Genomic DNA, 18284 nt, shown 5'->3' on the forward strand with positions numbered 1-18284 from the left:
AGCAGCAGCGGGGGGGGGATCCTGAGCTGGAACAGCAGCTCATGCCATCCAGTGCAGCCCTGGCCCCTCCGGATCAGCACCTACCGGATTTAGCTCTGCAGCGACCCGAGAGCAGTCATCAGGTGAGACTGTCTGCATGATATCCTCAGAGCAGGCATCACCTGTGTGTGTGCAGCGGGTCGGGCTCACTCTGGATGTGACCATCTGTGCCTCACTGGGTGGGTACCTTCTTTTCTCTCTCAGGTTAGGAGGGGGCCCTTCCACTGTTGCGTCAGTGGATGCGAGGGGTGTGGGTGAGGGAGATGGAGAGGGAGGCAGAGCGCAGGGCTCTGGAGAGTTGGTGGAAGTTCAAACAGCAGTGGATGTATGCTGGCCCTTGGTCATGGAGGGCTATGTAGGCGCGGATAAGTATCTTGAATTGGAATCTCTTCTAAATGGGGAACCAGTGGAGCTTCTTGAGGTGGGGGGTGAGCTGTCAATAAAATCACCATCCCCCAGGGCAGAAAATCTTTATACTAAGAGAAAACGTCAATTGTATGGGGTACAGTTGCAATGTAAGTCCGCTTTGGAGGACTATTTTTGTGATTCACATAAGTGGTGCCCGTTCGGCAAAACCAGCATTAGCACGACAAACTGCTGCAGGGGTTTGGTTGCTTTATATATATATCTTTAGTTGGGGAATTAATGACTAATTGAGGATGCTAGTCTTTCGAATTTCCATCCTATCAGTGTGTTCATTCATGCCGGCATTTATGTTTATGACTGACTTATTGCCCGAAAATAGCTAAACCCCTAATTAAATACACGGTAGAGAGCAATTGCACGATAATTTCTTATCACTAATGTTTAAAAAATAATAATTTTCTGATGTAGAACTTAAAACTTGCATGCAATAAACAATGGCATCATCTGTCAGCTGTGCAAATTTAAATTGAGCACATGGTAATGCACCTGTGGGCACCAACCTAGTTTACCTGCTCTCTCTCAGTAAATGAAATAGGTGAGGCAGGAGCCCACTGGACAAGCACTCAATCATCAAAACCTTAGAGTAGCCAAGGAAGAAAAAGAGATAGCACCTTTGATGCAAATGGTAATTATTATAGCTGCAGTTTTCCAAAATGTCCCAAATGCCCTTTAATTTGAGACCAGTATGGAAACGAGGAAATTAAGCAATACAGGAATTCCTGTATTTTTGCAAATAGGACAACTTTAAAGGATCAGTTGCTAGGAACGCCCATAGCTAATATCCTATTTTAGCAGTTTATTTTGAAATCCTTACACGTCAGGTCAGTGTATACCCTATTCAAAAGCCATGCTCTTCTCCTTCATTGGATTTTATATTGAATGATATTCTAAAACAAATTGTTTTCATGTGGCCTTTACGATATGCGCATAGAGGGAGTTTCCTTTTTTCATGTTAATACATCTCTTTAAGTATGTGTGCAATACTGCAAATGTGTGTAATGTGGATATTGCAAGTCCCCTAAATATATATATGCACTTGGTCTGCAGTCGTGTGAATCTATATGGATCGCGACCTCCCTTAGAACTTGCAATACCCTGATTGCAATCATATGTCTGTTATTCATCCAATTCATATTAGATGTATGTCAGTGTCATACGCTTAGGTTGTTGTGGGATGTTTTCACGCACACAGGCAGATATCAGTACCTAGTGATCTCGCAAGATCCGAAACTATTGGGAACGTGCATCCTCAACCTACAGCTATCTTTAATGAATATGGAAGTGGTTCCAGTAATAATCCCTTTTCTGTGAAATATTCTGGACCATGACATATTAATGCAATAGAGCTGGAGTGAAGACATGTTAATATCTTCAATAGAAGAGGCAAACCATGGAAATATTACCACTCAGTACCAGAAAATATTCACCATGTGTTAGTTTGACAAAATAAGCCCTGAATAACCTTCCTTTTCAGGAATTTGAGTACACCAAACAATATTCACTAACATGTTACACAGTATAGGAAAACACTGTTTCCAACAAAATTAATCTAAAGAAGGCAAACATTTACCATTAGTTACAAATTCCCAGTGTTTTCAAATGTAACAAAGGATAACTTCAGAGTGTATTGATTTCTGTATTCTATAATTTGTTTGGTTACAAACTTTCAGCACTGGGAGTAAGCATTCCAACATCGCAGAGAAGTGACTGACTAGCCCAGCCTGCTCCATAGTGGAGCGGCCCAAAATGGAAACTCCTGAAGAAGCTACGAACTGTGCTTGAAAGAAGTGCAGATATCTGCTGCTAAAAAACGATATAAAAAGGAAGGGTCCAACTCTGATCCCCTGTGTGCTTGAAGCATACTTGAACCTAACACCTCAGGAGTTGTAATATTTTGGCACAGCGGCACAATAACGTTGCCGTTTTTATGTGCTCAGGGCAATGCTTGGAAAGTTGCCACTATAAAAATTCAAAGCATTGTTTGTATTTTTCTCTGTCTTATTAGGACACACATCTGGGCTGAATCTGGCTCACATAACAGAACACATCTGGGAGAAGCAGAAATCCTTTGTATCACTTTGAGTAGACAGCCATGTGGTAAATACAAGAACATTCCCTATTAAAACCAGTGATTCCATTGAGAGTTTGCCAGAAGGACCTAGAAGTGTATAGAGCACAGTGTCAATTTCAACATATGCAATCCATGTGAATAGTTTGAATTGTTTTGAGAGCCTTGAACCATAGAAGGTCTGCTACTTTCTTTTGGGTAGTATAAATACGATAAATACACCGGAGCTACATGGACATGCCAGTGTTGCTTTCCCACAGTGTCCTGTCATGAATCTTAAATTCATGGTTGAATGTTAGGTAGAGGTGAAAATGATCATGTCAGAAAAAAATGACACAAACGCGACTTGATTTGGTCCCCTTTGGTATCCTATCTTTCCTCCTCTGCTCCATCACACGCTTCTCCAGACCCTGACATCGTTGAGGTGCGTAAGCCACCATGATTTGATTTTCTCGCTACATTATTGCCTTTTGTTATGACATCACATTCTATTGTATTATATGATATTTTTTCATTCTTATACATAGGTTTGTTTGTATTTTTCATGCTTGTCATATTTGCTTTTATTGAGAGCTTCTATTGTATTGCTTATTATGTGTATTGCTTACCATGATGATTAAATCCCCTTCCCTCCCCCCCCCTTTTTTCTTTTTCCTTCAATAAACTCAAACTTAAAAAAAAAACGAAAAAAATGACACATCAAATGCTACTTTCTGCTAAATGTAGGGTGTGTGTCCGCATGAGTGAGTTTGCACAGGTGTAGCTTCAGCCACCAGGAGATAATCTGATGCCACCAAACTCATTTAATGTGTTGCAACATACCGCAACAGGAGGCTAAGATTCTCAAACACTGTGCCAAAACAAATGAGGACGATGGTGTCCTAAACCACACCTATTGTATGAATTGTCTTTCCAAAATATGTTACAATTGGTTGGCACTTGAACATAGGTAATGGCAGAAAGAATGCAACTACATTGAGAAATTAGGTCTATTCCAAAACAACCCTCATCAGTGCTTTCAAAGAAAAAAAGCTAATATTATCCATAAGCATTAACACTATAAACAAACATTTCTTTTGTAAATAAAACTATGACTTAACCAGACATGAGTAGTGTCCCTTCTGATTAGTAGATAGTACACATTTTTAATTTATCATGAATGAACATTTATAGAAAGGATTGTCCTGAGTGTGTATAAAGAAAGAGATCCTTTGTAATGTCCTTTCCTATTGTTGTTTCTCTACTTAGAAAATAATAAAGTTCAGTGTGATGGAAGAACCTCAGAGTGGACATATAACCTTCAGGGTTGCATATAACTTTAGGGTTTCAAATACACATTCTAATGCAGCGTGGTCATTGCAGGCATGAAATGCTATTTTTTGGGGCTCTCATCACTTTTATACTATTTTAGCATATTTAAGAGATGCTCTTTGATATCCCTAAAACGTATTGCTTAAAATATGAGATTGAAAGAGAAAAGGGAATTTCCTCAAAGCCTATGAGAAGGAAATAAGTAGGCCTGGGGAGAAATATTGGAAAAACACTGCAGATAAAGGGAACAAAATTCAAAACATGGCCATAAAGCAGCTCAGCCTGGAAATGTCCTTTAACAGGGAAACAGCATTAGCAACGCAATCTTTACCATGCATGCCATTACAAAACAAGCATTACAACGCATACATGTTTACCATGCACATCCCATTACAATGCAACATTGCAATGCACATTCTTTAACACACATGCCTTTACCATTCATATTTTTACCACAACTTGCCTTTGCAATTCATGCCATTACCACGAAAAATGTAAATATTTTGCAGGCAAATAAACTACATACATATAATATATATATATATATGTAGATAAATATATAATACAAGTATTTTTTTTTCACTGAAAAAAACAAAGTTTAAAGGGACATAATAGTTAGGCTTACATTTCACTCATACAAAATAAGTGAAATTCAGCAGATATAGTTAGTTGAGCTAACTATAACTTACATCCCCGCAATGCACTGCTTATGACCTCACATATTACATTACTCAGGACATGGTCAGTGATATCACTGATGAAATCTCAAAGGACATCACTGACATCATCCACAGAAACACTCACACGCCCACTCACACCCCTAAACAACCTCTCATACATCCACTCGCACAACCACACAACCATTCACATACCCATTCACAGCCCCATACAAGTACTCACACAACCACTAACTCATCCATAGAGCCACTTAGAGTTTAGTGTGGGTGTGGGTTTGTGGGTGGCAAGGGAATATGTAGGGCGTAAAATGAGTATGGGATTTTGGGTGGCAAGGGATTTTTTGGGGTTTAGGGGTTGTGGGGTAATATATATATATTTGGGATGAAATTAACCGATTTTCACAATGTAGAAGCTTTACATTATTGTCTGGACTCATTTCAGTTTAGTTTTTTTTTTGGTGTTTTGTCATTCAACCAAAGTTTACTGAAATAAAAATCTTCATATACATATATATTGTATGATCTTTATTAATTTTAATGGAAACAGTATGGCTGGAATGTGAATGTTTGAACATTTTATTGGAAAAAGAAAATCGTGAACTTCTTACCCACGTTTTACAGCTTATTTCTCTTAATGTATGTCTCTGGTCATGTTATAGGACAGCTTCGACCTTATATCCAGATTCAGGGAAATGTTTTGTTCTGTATCTAAGCGATTTGGCACTTCCATCTCTTACTTGGCAAGAAATCTGACATTCCGCCTCCTGTGCTGCATATGTGCATTATGAGAGGTCACCAGTTCCAACAAGGCGATGCATACTTGCAGTATTAACATGTTAAAACATGGGCATCTTTCCAAGCTGTGTTTTCATGGTTTAGATTTGGGGCCTCGGTGATGCACAGTACTGTTATTAATACATCTTAATACTATTTTTATGAGAATCATAAGTCATACTTCATTATGCTCTGTTAGCTTTTTTGATTCAGTTGTTTCTGATGGAAGCTTGAAAAGTGCAACGTAGTAACAGGGGCTGATAATATTAAAACCAATTATTTTAGGAGAAAGCTTGTTAAAGTGTTTATATTGGTGGGCTTCTCTCCACAGAATAGGGACCAGATATGTAACTGGAAAATGGAAGGGAGAAAACTATCAAACATTTTAGAATATGGTATAATAAATAGCACCTGTCACGTTTTCAAATATCAAGCACTGTTAAGTTTGCACAAATCACATAATCACACCTACTTTTGAATTAAAGAGTTCAATCTCTCCATTTTCATACAGAATTGTAACCCTTTTAGAGCACTTGTCTCCAGAGAAGCCACAACCTTCATTTCCAACAAGGATTCGAAATGTTCCAGAAATATCATTGCAGTAATCCTACAAATAAGAAAAAAGTATAGAAAAGAAAAACAAATTAGATAAGAATATCGTACATAATTCGTCATGTATATGAAGTTCACACAATTATTATGTAGTAGGTACTCCAATTCAGTGCACTTTTTCAATATAAAAGTGAATACGGGGCTTGAGTTCTAGGGTCTAATGATTGACTTTTTCTTATAATGCATCTGTAAAAGCGTGAAACCACCATGAAACCCCCCAAAAATATCAACAAATATCTCAAAGTAAAGTAATGAAAACATATTTGTCCAAATAATTTGTGTTTTACCAATAAAGAGAGCATTATCCACTAATATTATTATGGGGGGCCTGATTTCAATTGTTTTGAAACATTGTATTCCCTTTCTGGGAGAAATGGATGTATAGTATGACATGTAAAATAAATAGGAGGGAGGCAAGCCATCACCCAGGCACACACCTTATGTGAAAGTCATCAGTTCTTTCATCTCTTTTGCCTACTTTTACACAGGCTGTATCTACATCATAAAGCAACACCACACAATGTAATAACCCTTTTTTAATCCTCAATTTGTTTGGGTGGATCACAAACTACTTTTATTCACAACATCAAAAATCGTCAGAAGATTGATAAAAGTCAATTGATGTTTTATTCCATGTTCATAGAGTGCTTTGGAAAGCAGCAAGGATAAATTTAATGCCATATGAATGAACCGCCAGATTCCCCTTATCCTCACTGGAGAACTCTATCAAAGAGAACTCTTCCAAATATATTTGCTTTCGAGCTCAAGAAGAAAAGAGGGCGGCGCCACGAAGGGCCATTTCTTCAACATTTTTTACATTGTGACATTGTATTTTGTTTTCCACGTACCAAGGAGTAATTGGTTCAGAATTATAGAAGGGAAACATTTTTGTATCACAGGCATCCAAATATCCAGTAGGTGTCTCACATGATTAAATCTGGACATGCAGCCTTGCCATTTTTAAATTTCATGCTGCATTGTTAATCTCTGGTAAATTAACAGACAATGCGAGTTGTGGCAAACCAAATTGCACCATTCACAGTTTTGATCATATAGGGGTGCCGGCTGCATATACCATACTATAACAGTTATGACACTCTATGGCCACACATCTTGCTTGGAGGACCCTTTATCTATGAGTCTCCAGAAACATCTCAGGTCGGTACTCTTCACATTAACCCATAATGTTTCCAGTTTTTTGTATATATTCTAGTTTATTCTGTTTTCAATTACTTAAGTGTACTCAATTCTTAACAATCCTTTTTGAAGACATTTATCATCCATAACTGTTTTAACCACCTCCAGTAGTTTGGTTGTCCTCTCTCTACTTTCCTTCTCACACCGTCATGCCACGGGATCATCTCTGACAGTAGACCCTGGGTGCTGTTCAAGATAGTATTTCTTTTAGGTTTCCAATCGTCCCTTCACACTCTTTTAGTATAAGCAAATTATTTTCATTTACTTTCAGTATACCCTCCAGCAAAGATGAAGATCAGAGATAAATCTTTCCTGGTACACCTTTTTTCATCTAATAATTCTCCTACTGTTTACTATCATCTGCAAAATGTACACCCCCTTTCTTTTTATGTTCCCAACGAATAAATAGCTATTTTCTTATTTTGCAAATAATAGAACTGTGAGCCCTTTCTGGCTTGTGGACATCCTCACATTTCAACACTACCCCCACATTTCTATACTTAAAAGAGACTTATTAAGCAACTACCCTTATCCAAGACACATAATATATGTTGTGCAGTTTTAACAACCATAAATCTTCCATTGAGTGATTTCAGCTCACGGTCTACTAAGAAACTGCTGAAATGTCCCCTTGACCGCAGTTTTTATGAAAGGGAGGAATCCCCAAGCCTCTTCATCAATAAGCTCTCCCCTAAGCAGCGTACTTGCCAATTTAGCGTTAAACCAAGCCAATATTATAATTAGACTTGTGGTCTCATACTGTGTATGCCTTCCATGACATTGTCCAAGCTCTCTACAAACTTCTCTCTATTCATTCACCATGGGTTTAATTTTACACTCAAAACACCATTCACATGTAGAATATTGTCAGAGCTCTGTTACATTTTCACCGATTTCCCTCCCATGGTAGGAGATACCTACACTTGTCAGACACTCTAAAAGCTACACAGCAGTTGCTTAAAAGGACCCCAATGCAGCTGAAGAAAACTTCACAGGGTGAATAAGTAAGGCAGTTGCTAAGCTGGCACCTTTAAAATATGTAAAAACTCAATGGAAAGATGCAGATATAAAAAATATATTCCGGAGTATAAAAAAACGTATTATTGTGGAGAAAACAAATCTTCACACAGAAAAAAACTCATTTGGCTAAAGATTCCTCGAGAGAGCTCTATAAAACTGTTCTGCACTCTCTAGCCCTAAACTTCCCAATGTCCTCATTCCTAGACAGGTGTTTTGTGATAAGCTGGCAGGATTTTTCAAAACTAAAGTGGAGGCAGAATATGGTGAATTTGATTCTACCTGATCTATTATTGAGCCAAAGAACTGAACGTCCCTACTATGGCCTTAATAATAGTGAGCTCCCCAACTTCCAACATTTGACTATTGGCCAAGTGCTTAAGTTAATCGGTGACACTAAATCAGGAGTTCCCTCAGACCCCTGTCCATCCAAAGTACTACATGACATAGCCTCATAAGTTAGCCACGGTTCTAACCACTATGTTAACATCATTATTAGTGTACGGATTTCCCCCATGGAATGGAAAAAAGCCTCTATTCTTCCTTTGCTGGAAAAACCTTCACTTAACCCTAAGGAAGAGAAGCAGCATCGACCCATCACGTCTACCATTTGATCCTTGAGAAGCATCTTAATAGTACTCTCTCAGAGTATTTAGATAATAACACAATTCTGGACGAGGCACTGTTTGGCTTTAGGTCCAGCTACAGTACTGAGTCAGATCTGGTTGTAGTTTCTGAAGAGATTAGACGAATCATGGATAACGGTAGCCCTTTTGGACCTTTCCGTAGCCTTCTATACCGTGAGCCATGCAGCTTTGCTGGATTGCTTAGCAGAAATTGGGATTGCTGGATTGGCCCTTGATCCTCCCTCCTCATTTTTAACATATAGAGAGCAGACTGTGGTCCTTGGAGCATATAATTCAAAATTCTATTAACTTGCCTTTCCTAGCTGCTCTAGCACATGAAATTGACCTCCATGACATGTAACTCTACATAGAATATCTAATACAGTGTTTCCCAAACTGTGGTCCGCGGACCCCCAGGGGTCCCCGACACATTCCTAGGGGGTCCGCAGGCAGAAGGTTTGAAAGCACTGCAAAGTATCTTGTTTAATTAGCAGTTTTCAAAGAACAATAAAAGTGTCAAGATAACACGAGTGATTAATGTCCTTGCTAGAGAGAGATGAGAGTTTTGTCCAGTGGCAGCTTTGACTTATCTAATGTAGCGCAGATGGTTAAAATTCCTATTGCAAAGAACGTGTACCATGCATTTTAAAAAACTGTATTTTATATGCATAGGTCAGTGGGTTACTGCTTTTGTCAGAGAGATTCTTTTGTTACTGTACAGCTGCTTGCAAACTGCAAGGTACAAGTTAATGACTTATGTTTTTCCCCAGTCTTTCATTATCCTGATGCTGCTAAAAAAGTTTATTTGGGTGGAAATACATTTTTATTGTTAAAGTCAATGCTAACCACTGTGTTATGTTCTGAATCCTGCGTTTGTGCATCTCCAGACCAAGCACTCTTTAAAAATGCCTACCAGTATGAATGACATGTGAATTCTTCACCTTGTAGTCCCCTTTGCCTTATGTAACATTTTCTATACACTGACTTACACGCATGATTCACTGTCTCTATATGTGTGTGATGTAAAGTGCTCAGACACCCTGCAATGGTATGAGAGATGCTATATAAAATTAAATACAGGTGACAGAGGGGCTATGGGGAGATGAGAAGCACTGTTGGAGGGTGATAGTGGGGGAATCATTGAAGACCCCCCCAGAAAGATTGTCGTATTCTGGTGCATGGTCAGGTATTCATTTACTATTCTTTAAAAGCTAATACAATTCAATATATAATGATACATGTGTTGTAGACTGCAGCATTGTTTCCTAAATGTTTTGGGGGTAGAGCCTCCCAAAGCCCCCTTTGTAGTGGTCAGGCTCACTCACTGCACTTGGTGTGCACCGTATGGGGACTGGTCTGAAATCATTTGCCAGGGCTGCTATGGATTTCCAGTCTGGCCCTGGCAGGAGCAGGAGCCTCGTACTGCGAAATAAAACCAACCATTGAAAAGTTAGTCACGGAGATGCAGCACCAACCTTCCCATGAACTTCTTTCGTTTTCTTGCAAATGCTTTCAATATAAAATATAGCAGAAGTGGCGGAGAGTGTCGTTAGCCTCCTTGGCATAACAACACACTCCGCCACTTCAGAAATGCAGGGCTGCACCATATTTACAAGAAAATGGTGCAGCCCTGCGTTTCCCCTGCGCTGGCGCTACACTTAACAGGGGAAGATTGTTTATGCACAGGAAGGTCCCCCTTCCTGCACATAAAAAATCTTGAAATGTCATTTTGTCACTTCTATGTGTGCTGCTTAATGCAGCACATATGGAAGTTACAAAATGTATTTTTTTAAAGACTGTTGATGTGCAGGAAGTGTCACCTTCCTGAACATAAATAATCAAGGCGTTTTGCAAAAACGAGGAGAAATGAAGCATTTCTCCTTGTTTCGCCAAGTTAAGATCAGGTTTTCCCTGGTCTTAATTTTGGCGCTGCCTCCCATTTACACTGCCCTTGTAAATAGGGGGTCGCGTCAAAATCAATGGGTGTTGCAGGGGAAACGCCCACTGCAAAACCCACTGCCCACCCCTTTCACGCTAAATATTGGGTGAAAGGGGGTCTTATTTAAAAGGCAGCGTTAAGCTACGTTAAGTGGCTTAACTCTGCCTTGTAAATAAGGCAAAGCCCCTATCGCCACGGGAACATCTCAAAAAGCAATGTTCCCATGGTGATAGGGGCTTGTAAATATGCACCTAAAATCATTAGTAATTGGAGTATTTGTTTTGTGTGCACACGTGTGTTAATGTTTTTCGAATTACAGTTTTAATGTTTGAAATTTAAATCCTAAAAATTGCTTGGGGGTCCCCGGCTTCCAGTGATGACTCAATGAGGGTCCTCAGGAGTCAAAAGTTTGGGAACCACTGATCTAATAAATAAATTATAAAGTTACTCTTACCTGCACCATTACATACTGGCAGTCACCTGGAAACATATAGGTCAAGCCATCAAAAGTCAAATAATGTGCCAGGCCGATGACCGTACAGGTACCATCACAGATGTTTTCTGTACACTCCCACTTTCTATTGCGGCACTTGCTGTAATAGAAAAACAATGCACAGCAGTGTTATTACTGCAATGTAACAGTGAAAATATGTGCACAGGATTATAAAATGCATGCAATTTTTACAGCAAAACCCAGTTTTTTAATCATAATCAGCCATGTCCAAGACTTTTGCATGCACACACATATTTCCCCACTGCACCCTATCATAAGATATGGTTGTAAAACTGTGGGGAGTTTAGGAACTTACTGATTTATGTCATTACATCAGGATGTGGTAAGTACTGGATGTGGTAAACACTTTCTATTGTGATTTTTTAACCTGGGGATAAATGTCATGATATACCTTGTAATTCTGATCTCTGGGCAAACGTGCACAAATGGTATCAAGACGTGTACTTAGACACAGTCAATGGCTCGGCATTAGTGACTGTGATCTGCTCTCTGGCTCCTCTTAGAAGATACAGTGGGCACCCTTTGGCAACTGCGAGCAAGGGATGGATGTGATGTACTTAAGAGACAAGAGTATGAGTGCTCATCTAGTCTAGAATGCATTGAAACAGTAAAACTAGGCCAGGAAGCAAAGGGGATTATAGTAAATAGTGTGCTGCCTTAGAGGAAGAAGGCTGAAAGTCTGCGAGACAGCAGTGTCAACTTTGTCAAAGATAACACAACAAGCATTTAACAGAAATCGTGTGGACTGAGTAAACTCTACATTGTGGCAGTTAAGCTAAATTCCACCATTTTTGCTTGTCTGGAATTAGAGCAGCAGCAGTTTCTTCATTAGGGCGGGGGAGCGTCACCCCATGTCCGCTGTGAGCCTCACAGGAAAAATAAAATGGCAATGAAAAGATTTAATTGCCATTTTATTTTTCCAATAAGCATATGCACCACACCGCAGCAGCCTGAGCCTAGAGACAGAGAGGCATGCCCTCTGAGGACAGGAGCAGTGGTTGGCTGGATGCTCCAAAGTGTGCATGCCACTTTGGCCGGCTTCTATGTGCCAACCAATGTGACATGGGCACTTTAAAGTTCTCCACCTATCTGTCTTAGGCAGCTGTGTAGAGACCACACACAGGCCTGCCGGGCCTGAAGGAGCATCCAGCCAGCCAGCTCCATCCAATCCTGGCGCTGCTCTCACAGCATGAGAGCAGCTCCAGGATTAGTTAAGGGAGCTGGCTGGGCCCCTGCTGGAGTGGAGAAGAAGACTGGGAAGAACGAGGGCATGCAAGTCAGATAAGTGATTTTTTTCTTTTCCTCCTGCCCTCTACTTCTATCCCTCTCCCTTTCCACTCGGCGGTTTTCCCATCCCCCCAGTTCCTATTGCTGGCAGCCACCACTGGCAAAACAACCACAGACACCCTTGTGTAATACTAAGGCCCTCCTCCTAAGGAGGCTAGTAATATGGCATCAGTATTCCTGCTCATAGTATCACCGGTCCAAGGGGTACCAATAATTCAGGGTTGAGTATGAGAATGCCAGGCTATTTCAGGTAGTTCCCTGAGGCCTCCCTAAGATATGGGTAACTACCACAGGAATCAGAGTTATCACACCTAACTCCACAGTGATTCCCCATTTATCAGCCATTTCCCACCAAGGAATTTCACCAGATTTAAGCTAGTGTAATGTCGAGTTAGGGTGAATGTCAGGAAGGTGGCAGCACTTGTAATTTCCAATTCAGCAGAAAACTCTGTTTCCAGCCAATTAGGGAGTTATGCCCCAGTTAGAATGCGGCCCTAAATACACCGAGGAAGGTCAGCTGATGGGATATTCTTTTAAGAACAATCCAGTGAGTAGGTTACACAGACACTTGGACTTTTCCATTCATCTTTGGTCGCAGGTCTGAATCCTGGCACGACTACCTTAGCATATCATTTATACGAGCTCAATGCATTCAGCATTGTTGAGTAAAGTAAATATAGAGTTATTCGCACCTACTGTTAAGTGGGCAACTGGTGTCTCCAAAACTGTATAAAAAATCCTGTTTTCTCACTTTTTGAACATTCACAAACAGCATTGCTTGTTTCTAAAAACGATGGTGCTCATATTGATCTCACCAAGTGCTTGATTTTAAGATTCCTTTTATTTGATGAATTAATGTCACACTTCCATACCGAAGGCCATATGGCAGCACAACATATGCTGTCAGTGACCGATTCTTCTCAGGCCTCTCAGACGGTGAACAACACGACTCCTTGGGTTGCTCTATGCCCCACTCCTACTCACTCTCCATCTTTCCCACCTCTCCCATAGGGAGCCCCCCCGTAGCCCTCACATATCCTTCCCTCCTAGGGCCAGTCCCTACTCCCCCACCCTGCAGTTACATGACTTCAGGCTCACAACACCAGGACTGTGTGATTATTTGTCACACATGATTCACCGTGCTACCAATGGAAGGGCAAAGTTCTTCAATTGTTTGCTGTTTTGTTGTTTGTCTAACTCCCAAACAATGTACCTGTGTGCTCTATACAGGGGCAGCTAGCAACTGTGAAAATCGGCGAGGCGTAGCATGCCATAAAACTCACCAATATGTTGCCTTACTCCTTTTCTCTTCCCCCGACGACAACGATGAGCAGGAAGGAAGGTGGTATACTTACTGCATGCAAACCCAACCAATCCAAGGATTGGTTGGAGCTGGCTAACCCAGTGCTCATTTTGAGGCTGACGCCTGTGCCTGCAATCCCTCAGCTGTTTTACAGCACTGAGTGCGCATGACAAATCGGCAGAATGTAAACAGCCAGCCAATCTGTCTTGCACACTGAGCAGTCATCCTGCAATGATTCAGGAATGTGTGTGCCCCACCCCCAACATCACACTTGCGCTAGCGCAGCCGGCGACAGACACAGACAGAATAATAAAATGGCAATAACCATTGTATTATTCTGTGTGTACCTGCTGCTCTGGGGGCAGAGCTCCTACGAAATGAAAACATACATACTTCAGAGCTTTGTCAATGATCACATGCCTCTTCAATGTGTTTTTCAGCCCATATACACATGTAAATATACCATAAAAAGGTTGATAAAGTGTGTAAATGGACACGAATAGGTCTCCAAACAGCCACGTATTTCATGGAGGTGTACGGGAAGGGAGTTCTCCACCAGGAAAACTATGTTTTTGATGGAGACGTTTTATGTGCTAGTTCACATTTTTTAGAAACACAAAGATAATGAGTAGATGGTTTTGAAAAGTCTCAGCCACTGCTACTCTCTGAGGGCCTCTTTCCAGTCCATGATTTGTCACCCACTATATTACTTCAGATGGTGTCCACCCTATGTAAACTAGATTTAGTGCTGCTCCACTAGAAGAGTCAAGAGCAGACTGCAATGAAAGAACCCAGGAACACAACAAGCAAAGCCAAACCAGTTTCAGCCTGACTAGGCCTTATCAGTGAGGTGCCTTTTGGGTTCTGTGGCACAGTATGCATGCCACCCACATTTGAGCAAACCTGTCACACTAGGGCGTTACACTGAGGAAAACACAACACGTGGATGGGTGGAGCTCTGGCAGAAGTCTCAGCTGCTAGCAATCACTCGGGCCGCCTACATCTATAGGACTATTCTAAGGGAGTTTTGAGCATCTGCTAAAAATCTGATATCTGAGGAAATCTTAGGGAGGACCAGTGAAGACCCTATTCACAAAAAAGTCGGACATACTACTTCCATAGACTTATACTTATTTATTGCATTCATATCCAACTTTTTCTGAACATAGAAATCCAGGAGTACATCTAGAATCATGTGACTGTCGTAGATTTCCAGGGGTACTCAGATGAGTAAATAGTTTTGCATATAGAATATTGAGATGCTAAAGTAAAACTGCATTTTTTGTGTAACCATATTTAAAATATTTTTGCCCGTGAAGAACTCTGACTGCCACACCCCCGCCAAATATGGCGGTGCTGGCCTCCCTTTTCCATCCTGAGAACTGGGTTTCCATTGTTGCTGACAGCTGTCAATACCTGGAATTGAAAAACTTCATGGAAACCCTTCTCTTTGAACAGATGTTTTTTACTTGGAAAATTCCACCATGGAGGCAGAATGTTTTGTTTGTGGACATTGATTAACAAGTGCAAATTTTCAATCTTTAGGTTCCTGAGAGGGTACAGGAGCAGATTCCTAGGAGTGGTTGGGGAATTCTTTGTGTATTCTACTTTACTCACAAGTGAGATAATTTTCTGCATGTACAAATGTAACACGTGCAGATTTCATGTGTAAATACTTCACAATAGTGCATTTGCATTTTAAAGATCTTTTTCTCTTTAATTCTACAGGGCCAGCATTTTTTCCCCTGTGTGGTAGGGGACCGAAAACTCATCACTTTTGGGGGTGTTCCATCACCATTTTCAAACTAGATACAAATTTACTATTTCCCTTGACACAGGAACATCTCCAACCGAGGAGAGAATGTGCATAAGAAGAGTTTGTGACTGCCAAAAACTCTCACATTTGTTGGTGTTCACATAATGAAGCAGGCTTTCCATTCTCTGCAACACCCACAACACTCCAGTTGGATGAGATTTGTCCAAACATAATATTACACCATAATGGTCCCATATTATGGTATATATTATTTTAATCATCAGTTTCATATTTTGTGAACAGAAGGGCCGTGATTATCACTTGGGGGCTACTCCCCTATCTGGCGCAACTCCTGTTTGCACACAACATAGAACTACAAGATGGGTGTAAGATGTGCCGAATGTGTTTTTTTCCCTCTCAATTTTCACTACGTAACTGCAGCTCCAGGGACACTTTGCGCACCGTGGCATATTTGTATATACTGAGTTGTCAAACACTAAGGGGAAGATTTTCAAAAAAGTTGTGCAAAGCAGCGCAGCGCCCGCGAGGCTGCGTCACGTTGAGCGACAGGGAGGGAGTAGGAGAGCGCCATATTTTTAAAGATATGCCTCTCTCCTCCCCTTTCCCTTGTGCCGGCGCTGATTTCAGCTGCCGGGTGCCATGCATACACCTTAGCGTCACAGCGCTAGGATGTGTGCATGAATGTAGCATAGGTTGTGTGCAGGAAGGCTACCCTTTCTGTACAAAATACTATGCAAGGCACGATACTTTCCCACTTTGCATACATGCTGCACAGTGCAGTACGCGTGGAAAGTCGAAAAAGAGTGGAGAAATAAAAGAATTTCTCCTGTTAGCACCTCCATTGAAGGGGCGTTAACTTTTGGCACAAAACCATGTTTACAAATATTTGTAAATACGGTTTTGCGTCAAAAGGCATGGGTGGTTGCATGGGAACGCCCATGTACCACCCATGTGACGCCCTCTCGGTGCAAAGTAACGCAAAGCAGCGCTTTGCGCTACTTAAAGAGTGCTTTCCAGCGCAAAACAAGTTTTGCACTGGAAAGAAAATAGCAACAAAAAAAATTGCGCTGGTGGCCGTCACTTTTGTGAGGCTAAACCAGCGCAAAAGTTTTGAAAATCTCCCCCTTAATTCCATGCAAATTGTGCTTTTAAATTCAATTCTCTTTAAGGGGCATATCATCAAGGGCTTTATCTCCGCCTTTCTGGCTTTAAAAAACAGAAAAGCGGAGATAAAACCAAGAGGGTGCTAACATGCGTATTCGCATGTTAGCACCCATTTACACTATGCCTACCTTTGTATCTCTTAAGAGATGCAAAGTGGGCGTTCCTGACATACACTTCATGTCAGGAGAGCAATAATGCGTCTTTGCGCTATAAGCAAGGATGCCCTTTTTTTTTTTTAGCAGATGTTAGTTTTTGGAGAAAAGTGCTGTTTTCTCCGAAAACTAACGTCTGCTAAAATCCTGACTAAGCCACCCCTACCATTGGGGGTGGATTATGCTGATACGACCACAGGGTCGTATCAGCAAGGTTATCACCCATTTGCAGGGAACATCGCTGGAAAACCAGCGATGTTCCCTGCAAAACGGCGATAACATCGCTATATCTGAATTTGTATCGCCCTGGAGCAGCGCCTTGATGATAACGCACTACCAGGGCGATAAAAAGAAGAGATAGCCAGCGATAAGAAAATTATCGCTAAGCACGGCCAGCGATAATTATCGCTGGCCATTGCTGATATGGCCCCATATACCTTAGAGGGTCCTGCAACTCACTAAATATTAGCTGTGCTTCTAAATGGAGAATGGTGTGCTTTTCAGCAACGTTTTCGGTGCGCAAATGCATATTAGAGCAGATTTTATACTTTCAAAAATAGGTTTTTCAATTGACTACTGCATCACTATGTCATAGTTTCAAAAACGACATTGCATACTTTACTAAAAATATTCAAAAGTGCGTATGCCACTTTCTAGAAATCAACACGTTGCTAAACACCCAGGTAATTGGCACGCAGCAGCTTTCAAAGCATGTGCTAAAACACTTTCCACATATGGCACATATTTCGATGTTTCCTGAAGCCTGGGCACAAGAATGAAGACTGGGCAAAATGGGATGGAATCTTTCACAATGCTGTTAGTGTTTTGCAAAGAGCACTCTCTGCCCGGAATATTGTTTTACAAAAACACTTTTATTGCTCTCTGAAGACAAACACAAGTTAAACATGAAATAGGATCTGACTGACACTCCCGGGTGGTATCACACATGCACTGTCATTTTTAATTTCCCTCTGTGCTAGCCAAAGTAGTAATACATCTTATAAACATCATAAGCCATATTTTATGACATTAAAGGCAAAGTGCACAAAACATACAGCACAGAGTTTAGTCACATCATCTCAAATATATATATATCTCACAGGATAATACCCATTCAGACTTAGAGTGACAAATAGATTATGCAAAACATGAAGGAAAGAACTCTGGGTAATTCCCGAGATTAAGTGGAGAGCAGCCCCTTTAAATGGAGCACGCAACATCACCAGCGACACTATGAATTTGCTCACCTCAAATGTCTGCTTTTCTAGCAGAATTTTAAACATAGGATTAGCGCAGTGCCACCCATGACGAACTAGAAAGGCGCAAAGCCTAATAGCTTTTTTAACAGGAAAGTCTGTAAGCACAGGATTAGCACTTTGTTTGTTCACCTTTGTTAGAAAT

General features: G+C 40.8%; 1 protein-coding gene across 1 annotated transcript in view; it reads right to left on the reverse strand.

The window, feature by feature from the left end:
* Window positions 1-18284, reverse strand: part of VWF (von Willebrand factor) — a 1048714-nt gene that overhangs the window by 540477 nt on the left and 489953 nt on the right. The window contains exons 20-21 of the mRNA XM_085652611.1: window positions 11141-11279; window positions 5768-5902 (exon numbers count right to left, since the gene is read on the reverse strand). Of these exons, the coding sequence (XP_085508737.1) occupies window positions 5768-5902; window positions 11141-11279 (274 nt within the window). The remainder of the gene's footprint in view (window positions 1-5767; window positions 5903-11140; window positions 11280-18284) is intronic.

The sequence above is a fragment of the Triturus cristatus genome, chromosome 4_1 (genome assembly GCF_964204655.1).
Source record: "Triturus cristatus chromosome 4_1, aTriCri1.1, whole genome shotgun sequence".
Classification (NCBI taxonomy): Eukaryota; Metazoa; Chordata; class Amphibia; order Caudata; family Salamandridae; genus Triturus; species Triturus cristatus.